This window comes from Sinocyclocheilus anshuiensis, unplaced genomic scaffold, assembly GCF_001515605.1.
Source record: "Sinocyclocheilus anshuiensis isolate Anshui unplaced genomic scaffold, SAMN03320099.WGS_v1.1 scaffold1202, whole genome shotgun sequence".
NCBI lineage: Eukaryota > Metazoa > Chordata > Actinopteri > Cypriniformes > Cyprinidae > Sinocyclocheilus > Sinocyclocheilus anshuiensis.
In genome coordinates this window covers 173,873-191,386 of record NW_015558601.1, presented here as the reverse complement: position 1 = coordinate 191,386, position 17,514 = coordinate 173,873, and the positions used below count along the sequence as shown (strand labels likewise).

At 37.3% G+C, this 17,514-nt stretch overlaps 2 protein-coding genes across 3 annotated transcripts in view; one reads left to right on the top strand and one right to left on the bottom strand.

The window, feature by feature from the left end:
• The window catches only part of LOC107680167 (calcineurin subunit B type 1-like), an 18,133-nt gene extending 3,403 nt beyond the window's left edge, over nucleotides 1-14,730 (top strand). Inside the window, exons 2-6 of one of the 2 annotated variants that reach the window (XM_016475949.1) lie at nucleotides 2,771-2,810; nucleotides 11,613-11,789; nucleotides 13,349-13,408; nucleotides 13,492-13,676; nucleotides 14,442-14,730. In XM_016475949.1, coding sequence (XP_016331435.1) covers nucleotides 2,771-2,810; nucleotides 11,613-11,789; nucleotides 13,349-13,408; nucleotides 13,492-13,676; nucleotides 14,442-14,489 — 510 coding nt within the window. In that variant the 3' untranslated portion in view covers nucleotides 14,490-14,730. Of the gene's footprint in view, nucleotides 1-2,770; nucleotides 2,811-11,281; nucleotides 11,422-11,612; nucleotides 11,790-13,348; nucleotides 13,409-13,491; nucleotides 13,677-14,441 lie in introns of those variants that run through there. The other variant, XM_016475948.1, reaches the window with a different exon arrangement.
• Nucleotides 14,731-14,751: 21 nt separating this feature from the next.
• The window catches only part of LOC107680166 (RNA-binding protein PNO1-like), a 5,078-nt gene continuing 2,315 nt past the window's right edge, over nucleotides 14,752-17,514 (bottom strand). The window contains exons 4-7 of the mRNA XM_016475947.1: nucleotides 16,636-16,696; nucleotides 16,442-16,559; nucleotides 16,004-16,074; nucleotides 14,752-15,912 (exon numbers count right to left, since the gene is read on the bottom strand). Of these exons, the coding sequence (XP_016331433.1) occupies nucleotides 15,845-15,912; nucleotides 16,004-16,074; nucleotides 16,442-16,559; nucleotides 16,636-16,696 (318 nt within the window). The 3' untranslated portion in view covers nucleotides 14,752-15,844. The remainder of the gene's footprint in view (nucleotides 15,913-16,003; nucleotides 16,075-16,441; nucleotides 16,560-16,635; nucleotides 16,697-17,514) is intronic.

The window sequence follows — 17,514 nt, the reverse complement described above, 5'->3', positions numbered from 1 at the left end:
ACAGACACATTCTGGGGACACCAGAGACTTATATTACATATTGTAAAAAGGGCCATAATATGTCTCCTTTAACACATTTTTAGGGCCCTATGAAATCTGTTGTATTTTTACCCCCCAAATTCTGTTTGGCATTTCTCAAATTCTTTTTCAATTTTAATTGAATGGTTTCGTTCAATTTTAATAATCAATTGAATTCATAAATCTTTAAACATTTATTTATTTATAAATTAATTTATTCATTCACTTACGTATAACAGTAGGGGCAAATGTTTTTTTTTTGTGTGTGTGTTTTTTTTTTATTTTCCTGGATTTCTGATTTAATTTTTAAATGTATTAATTAAAAACAGTTGTAGTGAAATAAAAGCAAAAACTAACAATTTATTTGAATAATGTTTTAAAATGCAATTATATAAAAATTGACTTTTTCTTGCAGACTTCATCGAATATTATTTTGCGCTTTACATTCAAACACTAGTCCATATCACAATATGATTAATCTGTGGCATTTTGCGTTATACAGTAACTTCTATGGATTCCATGATTCTAATAATTCTGATGGAAATCATAGAACCCTAGATTTACTTCAGGCACTAAAGAGTTATTATTAGTATGCCTGAGGGGTCAAGGCTTTCTAGAGTTTTCACTGGACGTCATATAAGGTCAGCAGTTTATTCTAGAGTTTGTCTGACATGTAAAGCTAGTATTGTTCCTGTGTGGAGTTAAGATCAATAGGAATGCTGGCGGATGGCTTTCTCCAGGTATCACACACACACACACACACACACACACACACAAGCATTAGTCAAGCGGAGGCCTGCTCTCAGGCAGTGTGCAGCAGTTTGTGAGCATTAGTCATTTTTCGTAGGAGAATGAAGAAGAACGATCATATCAGTTCTCTCCCCTTTGTTACTCATGCTTGCGATTTTACCAAATAATAGTTTCAGGGCTGATATTTTAAGTTATTACTACGTGGATATCAGAATATATTCTTACATAGAGAAGAGTCTATTTTTAATATATTCCTAATGCTAACCTTATAAAGCAGGGAGAATCTCACAGAACCTGTCTGTTCAAGGATATAATTTGTTTTTTGAATTACCAGGAATGGATTGCAATGCCGTTGGTACGGTTTGAGGTGTAACGTATTATGTCTAACCCCATCACAAACCACGTCTTTGGCCTCAAACTGTATTAAATGCAATTGGCATGAGCATAATGGACATCAAAGACAGACAGTTATGATTATGGCCAGCTATAAGCAGCATCTCCAGCCATGAAACCTTTGTCAGTCTCTCTATTTGTTATTGAAGACGTTTCAGCGAGTTTTGTTTGTGTGTATATTTATGTTTGCTTTGCAGGGAGCAGCATTTGCGTTCACTGTGCGGTCTAATTGACTCTGAATGGCGAATGCATTATTTATGAACTGTGCTGAGTGTTTGCCTCGTAGGTCTTCCAGACAATGTTCAGCCCACTAAAGTGTTAATTTACACCTCAGAAGAGCCCACTAATGATTCAGGATTTCATTTAAAACGCCATCTTTTCCTGTCTGTTCTCTCTTTTTTGAGCTGCAAGGCTTCATTTTCTCTTATCTACTCGTGGATAGTAAGGTCTACTGTGAATAATCATTGCTGTAATTCATGTTTATTTTGGACTCGGGGGATGTGATATTAATAACCCAGTCCCACTCTTCAAAAACACTTCAGATGCCATTTTACCGCGGCTCTGCATTTGCATATACTGCTTCTGCTTTCCACAGTCGGTTTCGTAGCTCTGAGGATGCAAGACAAAATCACAAAGAGTCCTGCAGGATCAGTATAACTCTGTCTTGGTAGAAAGATTTTTATCTCCAGTTCAAATCTCACCCCAAAACAATATTTGAAATAATAAGAAAAGTAATTAGATTTACTTTTGACAAGTTGCCAAAAAATGATCGCTTTTTGCATTTCCTGTTATGCTCATAATGTAATGCAGCATTTTATTTATTGATTTTTTTCTCGTACAGTTAAAATGACTAAAATATTTAACATCATGATTAAATTTTATGCACTCAAACAAATGAAATAAATGTGCATGAATGAATCATTCGTGGTAAGACCAGTAGCATGCATTAATTTGACCTGTTTGCATATATATTTGCTAACTAACATAGATCCAAAAGAGGCCAATGCATGAAGCTTTGCGTGTCACACAGACTGGGACAGAGATGTTTGGAGTGGCAGCAGATTCCCCTCCTGGATCAAGCTCTTTCCGCACATTGGGAGCCAGCCCAAATGCAGTGTTTTCCACTCGGGGTGGTTTCCCGCGGCAGATGTGGCATCTCTGTGGGTTTCAGCTCGCGCACCAGGCCCAGATACACTGACACATCACACATTCACTGTGCAAACAGCTGCTGTTCACTCAAAACACACAAAGAATCCAGACTCCAAATGTTTAAAACTAATACTACCTGTACATGGAGTTCATGCATTACAGAGAATGAATAAGCTCTCATCTGTCCCTCACTGCTGTGACAGATACAGAATATGGGCCTCTGAATGGGACTTTATAAATAATAAATCAAAGCAGATGGAGATACAGAGAGTGGAGCCATTTAGTATTTCATCTTCTAGAACAGAGCGGCAGTGTTTTTGCTCCCTGAAATATGATGCTCTTTTATATTGCTCTCCTTCACACTAATCTATTGTCTGTATGAGAGAGGTCGTGTGTAGTACATTTAAGAAACGTTCATGGAATCTGCATGTTCATGTTGCTCATGTTTCTTCTTTTGTAGGGAAATGAGGCAAGTTATCCCCTGGAAATGTGCACGCATTGTAAGTATCATTACATTTCTAGCTATTTTGCATACAAAACTTCTATTTGCTAAAATGCTGATCAAACCTAGATGGCGACTGAAGCGTGATCACTCATACTTGCTAGTCGTCAAACAGATATGAATAGATGAAGTAAAGCTCGTCTCCAGAGATGCCGAGGCTTATTTTTAGCTCTGAAACTTTTCAATTAGTTTTGCTTCCCTCTGATGTGTGCGAATGTTTAACGAATGCAAAACTAAGCCAGAGATCAGAAGCGTCTGCGGAGGGCCATGGAGTCTGACACGCTCAAGAGTTAGTCAGTCTTTGTCAAATCTTACCATTGTGTGCCATATTAATGATAACTCGTGCAAATGACACAGCATTCGTCACCAGATCTCTGACAGAGAGGAACAGAGAACGACACTAAGAGCCATAGCTGGGAATCAGCAGCTCTGTGCACATGAGCTCCAGTGCAGCTGTTAATGAGCTGTGAGGATCAGGCGCCCGTGGGGCTCGACCCGTTCTCAGTCTTACTTCACTTCACCACATAGTGTGAAGAGCTCTGCTAGGATTAGGGTAGCTTGGGTAACTGCACACACAGGTTAGTGTGCGTGTGTGTGGATGCCAGGTACATCCAAGATGTTATGTCCAGTTTTAAGTTTGGTGCACATACGGCCTTTTTAATTTGATTGCTGTTATTTCAATGCTGATCACTTCTGATTGGATTGGATGGATGTTAATTTAAGCTGTGAAATGATCTCACCTGTTTAAATGAGTTATTCTAGTTTAACAGACTTGTGTTGCCAGGCAACTACAGTTGTGTGGATCATGTGTGTGTGTGTGTGTGTCATGAAACCAGGCAAATGTGTGACCTGTAACAGCTTTGGCAACTTCAGTGATCTGGAATGCAGTTGAGGTCAAAAGTTTACACCTCCCTTTCAGAATCTGCAAAATGTTAATTATTTTACCAAAATAAGAGGGATCATATAAAATGCATGCTATTGTTTATTTAGTACTGACCTGAATAAGATTTGTATTTGTATTTGAACCCTTTCCAACAATGACTCCATCTTTTCACATTTCTTGCTGGATGAAATTGTGATGAAACGATGGGTTTGCTGGAACCACAAGCAGTTCTGTCTTGGCAAGGTTGAGTTGAAGGTGATGGTCCGTCATCCAACAAGAAATGTCTGTTAGAAATGCTGAGATGCGAGCAGCTATCGTCGGATCATCAGGATGGAATGAGAGGTAGAGTTGAGTGTCATCAGCATAGCAGTGATATGAAAAGCCATGTTTCTGAATGACAGAACCTAGTGATGCCATGTAGACAGAGAAGAGAAGTGGTCCAAGAACTGAGCCCTGAGGCACCCCAATAGCTAGATGTTGTGACTTGGACACCTCGCCTGTCCAAGATACCTTGAAGGACCTATCTGAGAGGTAAGACTCAAGCCACTGGCGTGCGGTTCCTGAGATGCCATTTTCCAATAGGGTTGACAGGAGGATCTGGTGGTTAACCGTGTCAAAAGCAGTGGACAGATCCAGCAAGATAAGTATTGAAGATTTGGTATCCGCTCTTGCCAGTCTTAGGGCTTCAACAACTGCGAGCAAGGCAGTCTTGGTTGAATGTCCACTCCTGAAACCAGACTTGTTGCTGTCGAGGAGGTTGTTCTGTGTGAGAAAGGCAGAGACTTGGTGGAACACAGCTCGTTCAAGTGTTTTTGCAATGAAAGGAAGGATCTTTTATATGAAATATCTTATTCAGGTCAGTACTAAATAAACAATACCATGCATTTTGTGTGATCCCTCTTATTTTGGTTAAAATAATTAACATTTTGCAGATTCTGAAAGGGGGGTGTAAACTTTTGACTTCAACTGTATATGCAGCTCACACACACACACAGGACAGCTGTTCACTACATCAACACATGTCTGCTTATGGTTCTGTCCATTTGCAGACCTTCTGGGTGAAACACGTGTCCAATTTACCATCAAACAAAAAATTTGGAAAATGTATTTTCCATAAAAACTTTTTTTGCATTGTTATTTTATTAAAGGAACAGTTCAGTCAGATTATAGCAGAACTGTTATAATTACTCCTCATTCTTTGTAGTTGTAACATACTAGTCTTTTTAATACAATAACAATGATTGGATGCAAAAGCACCATGAAAGTGTCATCAGACTCGAATGCTTTTTTGGTTCGGTACGCACATGTACCAAACAAATACAGCATTGTTTTAACCACTGCACAAGTGGAACTTCATTCAAAACTTCCAGTTTTATATATTGTTACTTTTGATAAGAAACTCCCATCTTTTAAATTGTCCATTCTTTCAGGAAAGTCAAACAATAAATGGCGTTTTGGCACTCTTTGATGTGACGTAACAGATCGCTGTATAGGCGCCTCTTTTCAAACTGCAGCGCGGAGCGCGAGTGAGCGTGATAATTTCTCTTTACTGCTAGTTTTAACGTGAAATAAACATGAATGAACATCTCATGCCTTGTGTAATTGCTCAATCAGTGTTGCAACTGTGGAAAGATGGCAATAAAACAGCTTGTAAACAAAATGTCACTTAGCATTTCATTTACCTCAGGCAAGTCATCAGTGTCCACAGCTCGTTAGTTCACCTGAGAAATTAAGTCTCGACAAGAGCACTTTGCCAAATATTAAACTATATACTCATTATATTTTACTTTACCTGCTATAACATCTCTGTAATGATGTCTTATTTAGGCTATTTAATTTGTTTAAATCAATCTGTTGTAGGGCTGCACGGTGTTTTCAGCTTGTTTATTTTCATATAAAAATACGGCATGCAGTTGCATCAAACAATGGTATAAACATCATTAAATGTAAATTGTGATTATCGGAATTAATAATCGCAATTACAATTTCAAGGGAATAATCGAAAATTATGATTTTTGTCATAATCGTGCAGCCCTAATCTGTTGTAAAGCAAGTTATGCCAGCCACTGTGTAAATGAATACATTTCAACAACAAATAGAAATTTTATAATTTAGAAGTTAATTTAAAAACTCCATTATGTGCAATTTACATGTTTGCATACATTTTTAAGTTAAGTGTGTTGATTATTATATTGAAATGGTCTGAATACTTTCCGTACCCACTGTATATATATATATATATTTGTTTGTTTGTTTGTTTGATTGAGATCCACAAGCCTGCATATTTTTTGTATGTCCTGGTGTTTGGTGCTATGCTTTTTATCACATTTTTTATTTTAAGCTAAAATTTGACCATGGGCGAGTTTTGTTTGATTCATACATAAACCAACAGAACTAGAAGAAAGTCTGCTGTAGTACAATGCACCATCTCATCCTATCGTGTGATAGATTAGAGTTAATTTTTGAGAGCTGGCGGCCTGCTCATGCAATTGACCTACTTACAGGAGCGTATGTGGAGTAATGTGTGTCATACTAGCATGTGGCAGAGGCCGTAAGCATCCCAAACTGTCTGTGAGCGCTCAAAATACACCCGGCCCATGTGCTGGAGTCCTGTGCTGCTGGGGGTTTCCCTCAGGGCGCTTTTGGGGGCTTCTTATGAGCTCACGGCTAAAAATAAGAGCTCTTCAGGTCTTGCCCAGCAGTCATTAATAGGGTGATGTCAGGCTTTGGCCGTCGGCGATGAGAGTCACGTTGATGGATCTGAAACAAGCTGTCGTCGTACATGAGGAGAAGCTCAGTGAGCAGCACATTCCAGCGCGCAGACTTTATTCATGCGTCCATCCAGCTGCAGTCTGTGCTGATGATGATGAAACCGAGTTATTATTGAAGCTCGAGTATGAAATATCACCTCTGGGCAAAGCAAAGCCTTCTAATACTCATGAGAAGCTTAGTTAATTTAGTTGTTTTTCATTTTATTCATTAATTTTAAGGAGCAAACTAATCATCTGGATAACTTAATTAGAAATGTTTAATTATTCACAAACATGGATGAGACCATATTTTCTAGTACCATTATACAAGGCTATTAAAAAGTATGAATACTATTGCTACTTGTGGGTGCTTGATTTAATTAATGTGGTGGATGAATGAGTTTTACTGGCTTCTGTCACACCGGTGGTCTTGTATGGAAACCTGCTTCCACCATTGAATAAAAAATAAAACAAGGTAATTGCAACTATTTATCTCTCAATTCTGACTTTTTTTCCATGCAATTGTATGATATAAACTCACTGTTCTGAGAAATAGTCACAGTTCTGATAAAAAAAGGGGAAAAAAATCAGAATTGTGAGATATAAACTTGCAATTGTAAGAAAATAGTCTCTTTTTTTCACTCAGAATCAGACTTTATAAAATGGATAGTTCCGGTCCTTGATTCTGATTGGCTGAGCCGCGTTCGAAGCTGTTGTAAATTACTCTACAAACACACCGTTGTTTACTTCTGTGTGTTGCTCTGCAACTACTTTGTTGGAACCACAACTGATTCTGAGGAACTACATTGTTTGGTGGAAGAATACTGTTTTTATTAATATCATTACACTTTATTTGCTGTTTTATTCTGTGAAACCTTAGTACGTATATGGAATATACGCTTCGCCTCGTACCTAACAACGCCCCTTAGCTGTTATAAATTCACTGTAAACCACGGCTTCACGGGGCTTATTGCTTTATTATAACTCGCAATTGTACGTTTATATCCTACAATTCTGAGAAAAGTAGTCAGAATTGTGAGAAAAAACTTCCAGCAATTGCAGGTTTATATCACGCAATTCTGACTTTATAACTCACAGTTCTAAAAACAAAAAGATCAGAATTGCGAAAAAAGAGAATTGTGAGATAAAAAGTTGCAATTACTTTATTTTTTATTTTTTTTTATTCAGTGGCGGAAACAAGCTTCCATAGTCTTGTATTCCCTGATGAAGACAGTTGTGTTAGTTTGTAATATTTAATGTCAATGTCTTTTTTTAGTTTTTTTTGTTTTACTCGTCATCAGTTTTGCATTCAGTACATATAATGTGCTCTCTCACATCATTCGCTCAGTGAAGGTCACTGTACTAATGGATCGATAGTTTGACCTCCTGCGATTGTCATACTTTTAACAGAGTCCTCACAGTCACCTCAGTGGTTGTAATTGCATTAATTACAATTGAGCTAATGCTGGTGATTCATCATCGCCACTGATCTGAGCGCAGAGTTAATGGATGTGCAGGTATTAGTGTTATTATCATGGTCTTCATGATCCACACACCTGTAGTTGCCTGGCAACACAAGTCTGTTAAACTAGAATAACTAATTTAAACAGATGAGATCATCTCACAGCTGAATCTGATCATCAGAAGTGATCAGCGCTGAAATAACAGCAATCAAATTAAAAAGGCACATAATATCTTGGATGTACCTGGCATCTACACTATCACTCAGAAGTTTGGGGACAGCAAGGTTTTTTGTATGGTTTTGAAAGACGTCTTGCTCAAAATTTATTTGATCAAAAATACAGTAACAAAAAAAACAGCAATATTGTAAAATATTGCAATTTAAAATAGCTGTTTTCTATGTGAATATATGTTAAAATGTAATTTATTCCTGTGAGAAGAGATAAATAGAGACGGAGAGAGAGAGAGCGCACTTCTGTTATTGTCTTTATTGTTGTTCGCTCACTTAGCACACACATCATTTGGATTAAAACTAAATCGTAAATATAAAACAAACAAAAATTATAGGGGCATTCACTATAAACATTTACTTTAAATGTCAAGCATACACAAATGTATTTAAAGTGAAAGTGAAGCTAGCAGTCTGTACATGTCTCTCGTTCCTCACCAATGCAAATGTGTGCGCATTGCGCATGTTTTGCTTGATGTTAATTGCGTTATTTGAGTGGCTCTGTAATAAGTCGCAGCACGTTTCAGGTGATAAAAATGTAACATGTATTTCAAAAAAATATTTTCATCGCTGTTACAATATTTATGAGTGGTTCCCTGCATTATTACAGGAAAACAATTTGTGATTACAGTACTGTACTGCTGCAATGGAGCAGCTCTAATGTGCTATTAAATACTATAGAGCAATAAAATTAACAGTGAAAGTAACTAAAGCTTGTACAATACATTTTAATGTGAATAATTAAGTGTGAAAATAACTGAAGGAAATATCTGTTTGCTAAATGAACTAAGCCAGCGAACATCATTCATATTATTTTGGTTTAGGTACCCAGTATTTTTTAAAATTACAAATGCAATGAACACACAGGTATTGGTACTCGGTATCAGCAAGTACAAAAAAAATAAAATAAAAGTAGAGATCGACCGATATATCGATTGACCGATATTTAAGCATTTTACCATAATCGGTTATCGGTTTTGTAACATCGGATTCACCAATAAACGCCGCCATCTTGTGGGTGTTTTGAGAATTGCGCGCAGTATCGCCATTGCAGCACGGTGTCTGAGGGGAGACGAGACAACAACAACAGCGTGCATAGGTGAAGTATACGTACTTGCTTTGCTGTAATTAGTAAACTTCATAACAGCCATTAATGCACATATTAGATGTGTTACATAAATGCCTGAAATGTAGCTAGTTTATGCAGCTTGTCTCTAAGAAATAGAGACGAACACACTGAGTCAAGTAAGATAATCCGTCAAATCCTGTCCCAATAAAGACGTAACTTTGCCTGAATTAAATAATATACAGCCATGAATGAGCGCATGTTGGAAATAAAAGCGCTGAATTTAATTCTCTCTCTGTTGTCTATTTGCTCATCATTGGTCACGTGAAGTCGGAGTCGGCTAAAAATAATCTGTCAAGTCCTGTCCCAATAAAGACGTAACTTTGCATGAATTAAATACAGCCATGAATGAGCTCATGTTGGAAATAAAAGCGCTGAATTTAATTCTCTCTCTGTTGTCTATGCTCATCATTAGTCTCGTGAAGGCGTCTGCATTTTGCTGTTCAAAAAAAAAAATGCTCCAGCTCGGCCACCGCATGTAACTTTTAACAAAATTCACTTGTTTAAAACACCCTAAATTATATTAACATTTACTATATAACCATTATTTCGCTAATACACATCTAAATAAATACAACTCTATGGAAATTAATTATTTATTATCTCCGCGAGCGATCGCAGTTTGAGTAGCCTATAGCTCTGTATAAATGCATAGATAAACAGCACTGTCAACACGCATTTCATAATCTAGAACGACAAAAACATTAGTAATTCTGATATACCAGTTGAGAAATGCAATAACATACGATGTTTTGTTTGTTATATTCCAATATTCCAGAGAATATTATCCAGTGAATTATTCTTCACTCTTTAGCCTATTAAACAGCTTATAAACCTACTAAAACTGTAGTTTAAAATGTAGATGACTCCTGTCCTTTATTTCTTTTCTCCATTTGAAAACATTAGACATTCTTCATTTATTTTGCTTATTAGTGTTGCTGCTGATGCTTTATATAAATAAAATGTTTTTATTGTTGTAATATGAAGATTAAATGTAACATGAAAGACTGCTAATTTTAAAAACTTTTTTTAAGATGACTGAAAGAAGGAAAAACCAAAGTGACAGTGGCAGGGTTTCTCCTAACACGGTATACGTAACATGGTTTTTTTTGTTTGTTTGCTTGTTTGTTTTTAGAATAAATAAAAAGAAAACAAGTAGATATAATAGAAAAAGAATAGGGAATGCTAGTGTTAGAGGCTCATTATTTATAACAAATAAAAAGAAAACAAGTAGAAAGAACAGAGAATGCTAGTGTTAAAGGCCCTTTTAAAGGGAAAATCAACCCATGGCAACAGTTTAAAAGTAGCCCAATTCTGTGGGAAAAAAACACGGACTTGGCAACCCTACATCCAACAAGAGCTGCAGGAGTCAGCTTTGACTGATCACAGGTGGAGAATAAGGAGAGATGACTGACAAGACCATGCTGGAGTATTTGCTGCTCAACAGATCCTGAGCTCACTGACAAATATCTGATTTTGTAAGATGTGCTCCCTTTACAGAGTGCGTGCTCGCGAAATCGAAAGTGAAAGTAAACGGCGCAAACGCTCATTCAAAAGAGATTTAAATACTCCGCATCCTGAGAGTGGCTCCCTGAAGCGCCAAAATTATACACAATATTAGAATGTTTAAAGGAGTGGACACGAAAATCGCGGGAGTGAAACACATGTTGCGGGAGCAGGCGGCAATGGTCAGAGATTCAGCGGGATAAAGAAAACAGCCGAATCCCGGACATTTTGGGCGATTAAGAAATCCCGGCCGGACGCATTTTTTTAGGTCCAAAAAAGAGGACATGTCCGGGGGAAAAGAGGACGTATGGTCACCCTACCTAAAATACAGTCTTGGTGACATTTTAAAAGCAATAAAAATCTCAATTATTACTGGCAGTGTATGAAAATACAGATATGTTGACGTGAGTAATGTTTTAGAGTTTGCAGTGGTGTAAAGAGCGCTAGCTTCGGCTGAACCGCTCAGAGTTGTGGAGGCCGACTGGAGGGTCATGTGACTTGTTCTGAAAGAGCTTACAGTGAGTGAGTTTGATATTCAAGGCTCAGCAGTGCTATTAGGGATCCGCATGGCTCTTCGGTACGGTGCGATGGGCAAACCTCTGTGTGTGGTGACCCGCGCAAGGCCAGCGGCAGCCAAGGATCCCGTCACGGGATGTGAGTGTGTCACGCTTCATTCATTTGCCAGCGTTTGATGCTATTTGTTGTGTTGTTTGGCTGACACTCAGATAGAGGCTGGATTGGGTGGATCTGTGCTCAGACAGACGGCTGAGCGCTGGTCACGTGTGCTAATATTGTCCTTTTCTGTGTTTATTGTGTGTCTGGCGTTTTCTCTCGGTCCACGCCAGTCGATGCTGATGAGATTAAAAGGCTGGGAAAGAGGTTTAAGAAACTCGACCTAGATAACTCTGGATCCCTCAGCGTGGAGGAGTTCATGTCCTTGCCCGAGTTACAGCAGAATCCACTGGTGCAGAGAGTCATCGAGATATTCGACACGGATGGCAACGGAGAGGTGGACTTCAAAGGTGAGGAAACCACACGCGTTGTTTATTTGAAAGCGGAAATCTTTCGTTAAATGCATCTCATGATAACAAGAGCGAGTCACATTTCACCACAGAATCACCGTTATTCTGTGACAGCAAATGAAGCCTGTTTTAGGACCATGATTTTATTTTTTTTTTTTATTTGCATTGTGACAACTTTTATGATGAGTAAGCACCTTTGATCTATTTCTAATAGACTGCATTCTTAAAGGTGGTTCTCATTAGTACAGTAAAATGACTTAAATTTCAATTGAATCTAAACCAGTATAAAGGCAGTACAACAAGTAATACCATGACATATTAAATTAAATAATTATGTATTGTAAAGGGAATTAGTTTTTTTTTTTTTTTTTAAGTAAGAATAATTGGGAATCTGGGGGCTATTATATTTATTTTATAATGTCATGAAATGTCATGCTATGATGCTAAATTTGAATGTTTCTTAAAATAGGCTGATTGTTAGGTGAAATGGGGCCTACACGTGTTGATGAGTTTAGTGAAATTCATGTGTGATGCCATGTAATGATTTGAATGCATTGCATATTGAATTGAAGAATTTGTCTTTATTGAATGTTTTCTCTGAGCGCGCTGCATGCAAACACACATCATGTGTGCATGAACTCAAACTCAAATTTGCAGCTGTGAAATGCTTCAACAAATGAGCTTAAAGTAGCTCAGACTTGTTGCATCACATCCTGAAAAGAAGCCTTTTGTGTTGTTTTACCGAGAACATTCACATTCTCTCACGCTGATTCTGAAACCGTCTGACCGTTTGTAATTGAGAAGCTTAAAGACTGAAATATTGCAGGTGTCTTCACCCTTCAGCTTGTTCCTCCCATATTTTCCTCTTTTTTTTATCTGCCATCTCTCTCTATCTATAGTCGATCTGCTAATATCCGTCCTGTGCACTCAAACTGAGCGCTCTCTTCTCTCTATCATTGCTAGACACACGTTTTTCAAATATTGCTTAGTGCACCTTTAATTATGCACCTTGTAATGCATTGCACAATCTCATGAATAATTGTAACCGCAGTTAACACATGGTAACACTTACCAATTCATTATTACACTATGCATTTTAAATTTGGTTATAATTATTTATGACAAGATATAATGTATTACAACACACATTATGAACAATTATAATGCATTATAGCCTTTAATAACCCTGCATTATACATAAGGGCTTTAAGCAGTGTTACTGAACATCATATTTCAGCTAGTTGTCATTTTTTCATTTTAATTTAGGTTAACTTTTAACTAGAACTAAAACTGAAAAAAAAAAAGACAACATTAATTTGCAGCAATATTGTCGACTTGATTGCACAGATACTGAATCAATGATGAACTGCCTTTAACTGAAAATGTTGAGTGTTTACTATTATCCTTTTGCATTATCGACACACTATTTTCCTGTTTAACACTCTGTATTGTGACAAAGCGCTATATAAATAAAGGTGACTTGACATTACTAAACTAAGGAAAATGCACGTGTGCTTGATGAGTTACTGGGTTAATGATGGGTTGCTTTGTGTGTGTAGAGTTCATAGAGGGCGTTTCTCAGTTCAGTGTGAAGGGCGATAAGGAGCAGAAACTGCGCTGTGAGTACAACACACTTCACCTCTGATCTCACATCACACAGCATTCGACTCTTAGTCATCGTTCGCTGTTTTCCTGGATCCAGTCGCTTTTAGGATCTATGACATGGACAAGGACGGCTACATTTCCAACGGAGAGCTGTTCCAGGTGCTGAAGATGATGGTGGGCAACAATCTGAAGGACACTCAGCTGCAGCAGATAGTGGACAAGACCATCATCAACGCAGACAAGGACGGCGATGGGAGAATATCCTTCGAGGAGTTCTGTGCTGTAAGACCCTTTAAACTAAACCCCAGATATTTATCTGTTGAACAGCTTTTTTTTTGTAACTTTATTATTTTTAGAGGACATTAAATTATAGATGCACCATCTCATCATGAGAGAAATATTTGCACACTAGTTTGTAAAAGTTTGGGATTACTGTATGATCAAAGTGCAAGTAAAGGCATTCATAATGTTACAAAAGATTTCCATTTCAAATAAATGCTGTTCTTTTGAACTTTCTATTCCTCAAAGAATCCTGAAAGATCAAATGTATCAGTGTCCACAAACATATTGTGCAGCACAGCTGTTTTCAACTTTGATAATGATAATAAATGTATCAAATCAGCATATCAGAATGATTTCTGAAGATCATGCGACACTGAAGACTGGAGTAATGATGCAGAAAATTCAGCTGCGCATCACAGGAATAAATTACAGTTTAACAGATATTCACATAGAAAACAGCTATTTTAAATTGTAATTATATTTCACAATATTACTGTTTTACTGCCTTGGTGAGCAGAAGAGACTTCTTTCAAAAACATAAATATTTATTATATTTAAATATGTATATTTTTAGCAAATTCAGTCTATTATTATTTTGACTGGAAATTAAATTATAGGTGCGGTGCATATTTTAATGTTTAAATCATGTCAGTTCACATCAGATGAAGACTCTGGTCACACGAGCAGCCTAATAAAAGCTGTTTTATTCTATGTCGAGATTTTCACAGGTTAATGCACTCGTGCGTTTCTTGTTTCCGTCGTCAGGTCGTCGGAGGCCTGGATATACACAAGAAGATGGTGGTGGATGTGTGAGCGAGTCCATCTCCAGCAGATCCGCTTTCCTCTCCATCTCTGACAACCTGCTCAAGATATCCAGCAAATGCTCTCTGTGTGTTTCAATGGAAGTATTTAAGCCACTTTTTGTCAAGCCAGCGTGTAAGTGTTACCGAACTGACTCTAGTCTGCTCGATAACCTGGTGTAGCACTTTATGGGCTTATGGACACTGAAAGAGCATCTCGGTTCAAGAGGAAAGAGTATTGGCTTGTCCATATTTATTTAGGTCTTTTTTTTTTTATATTTATTTGGTTTCGTCTTTTTTAAGATATGATATAATAGTATACGTAGGTATGACGTGCCAAGCAGAACTTACAGAAAGCGCTTGCCACCATCCTGTGCAGAAGCTTGTTCGACCGCATGACGTAAAGAAGCAACGTTGGCTTTCTTCTGTTACACTTTGTGATATTACACTATTTATATCATTCTAGCATTTAACCATGTTTAATAAGTGTTTTGTACCAACCGTGATATAATGTTTATATTGTTATACAGTCCAGTAGATAATTACCAAGACACAAATGATTTGGTTTACTTCACTAACACCAATATCTCCATCTAAATGACCATGGCAGATGGAGCGGCGATCACAAAATCTATTTGGACACTTACAATCAACGTCTGAATGCATGCATGACATCAATACACAAAGCATCTAAACGCTTGTAAAATGGAGAGCATAGTCGTTCCAACAAGACTAGAGCTTCAAATCAAAAACTCTGAATGTTTGCATGCATGACAGGAGCAGCGTAACCAAATTCATCTCTGATCTCTGCATATGGATATTATACGTCGGTAATAATGCCAGCTATGAGGCTTCTGCTGGGCTTGCTTTGACTAGTTCCTCCTTGCATGATTACGTTCATCTATTCCAATGGTTTACTGTGAAATCTATATCCGATATCAAAAGAACCATGACATGCATTGCATAAGTTGCCAAATCAGATTCAAACAGACGTATATTCTTTTCAGATTCGGCTCGCATCATTTGTCCATTTGTTTCGTGAATGCAGATTTAACAAGTTACTCGTGCTTCAAGAAAATGGGTTTGCAGCTTTTTATAAATGAAAGCGTGTCTCATACGAAGGCACATGAAGCTCGTCAGTTATGGGATGTCTATTCTGCATGCTGCATCAAATCAACTATTATGGGATATATGGACTGCTTGATAAAATAAACATGTCAAACTTGACTTATTGGATCCATACGTGTCTGATTTCCATTCATGAAGTGCTTATTATGTGAAGCTCCACTGCTCAGTCACTGTATCTTCAGGCCAATACGGCACTAATAATGTAAACGGTTATTTCCGCATCAGTCCGTGAGCTGTGTGTTAAAACCTCTCGGCTGCGCGGCTCGCCACCGCCCGAATGTTGCCATACACCTTTGATGGAGGACTTCCTGTGAAAGTTACATGAAGCAGAAATATTTCCTCTTATTTTGGTTATTTCTTCATTCAGATGCATACATTAGAAATTTAGTTTTCACTAACCGAGAATCAGGTTGCATATCGCCGTTCGTGCCATTTTGATGTTCTGGAAAGATCCCAAAATATGAACCTTCCTGTATAGAGAAAAACAAATATAAATGAAACAATCAACTGTGCATTCAGTCACAAAGTCGTGGTCACTATATATCAAAAAACATAACTTATGGCTTGGTAGCTCTGCGTTTCTGTTGCATTTATATATTTTTAATATAAAAAAAAATGTGAAATGTAATGACACCTGTACATTTTTGGCTAAATAAAAAGTGCATTAAAATATTGCAATATATTTCAAACCTTTAAATAAACAAATACATTGTGAATATTCATCATATCACCAGCCCCAATTAAACACGGAGACATTTTACATTTCTAGTGGCAATTCATCAATAAAAGATTCGAAGGTTTTCCACTCGAGCGGTCCTGTATGTTGAGTGCACTCACGTGTCTGCGAGCACAATCCTGGTTTTGGTCACGTTCTCAATGGTGAACTTGGTTTTTCCTCCTTTCCCTGCTATCCTGCCGATGGCTCTGGATAAGTGATCTCCTTTCAGAGGTTTAACTGCAAACACACGCAAAGAGAAATCAGCGCCTGGACAAAACTCACTCTTGTGAAGTGGCTGAGGTTAAAGACTCACCATCTGTGACATCAAATGTTTCCAGAAACAGCTCGTCTAATCTGATCAGAGCCAGAGCACCCTGTGCAGTGACACACATTATGACATTACTGCACCATCCCTGAATAATGAGACCATATAAGAATAACAGTAAACTACTGAAAGAAAGGGCTGGGTAATATAACAAAATAAAAATTATATATATATATACAACCAAAGACTTAAACTACTTCAGTCTGTGTGCATTGAATTTATTTAATACACGAGTTTCACAATTTGAGTTGAATTACTGAAATAAATGAACTTTTCCACGACATTCTAATTTATTGAGATGCACCTGTATATATATATATATTATTATTTTTTCAGTTTTCTGATGACAGTCAATGTATCTTTACATTTATGCACACTAGTTTGTAAAGGTTTGGGATTATTGGGAATACTTTTATTCATCAAAGACTCATTTAAATGATCAAAAGTGACATTATAGACATTTATATAGACATTATTCTACTTCAAATAAATGCTGTTCTTTTGAACATTCTGTCCATCAAAGAATCCTGAAAAATAAAATGCATCACTGTTTCCACAAGAATATTTGGCAGTTTTCAACATTGATAATAATCAGAAATAGGGATGCACGATATTGGATTTTTGCCGATATGCCGATATTTTTCAACTCATTTTGGCCGATACCGAAATATTTCCTTTTGTTTGGAAACAACACCAAATCTCTCCTGTGCAGAAATTACAAGCAAAATATTTTTACTTTTGGTTAGTTTTTAACAAGAACTTATTTGTTAGAATTAAACCATAATTAAGGTTTTTTGACAGTACACTGAAACTTTGAAAATAACTATAAATAAACTATATATCAATCGCTGCATTCCCCCCCCCCCC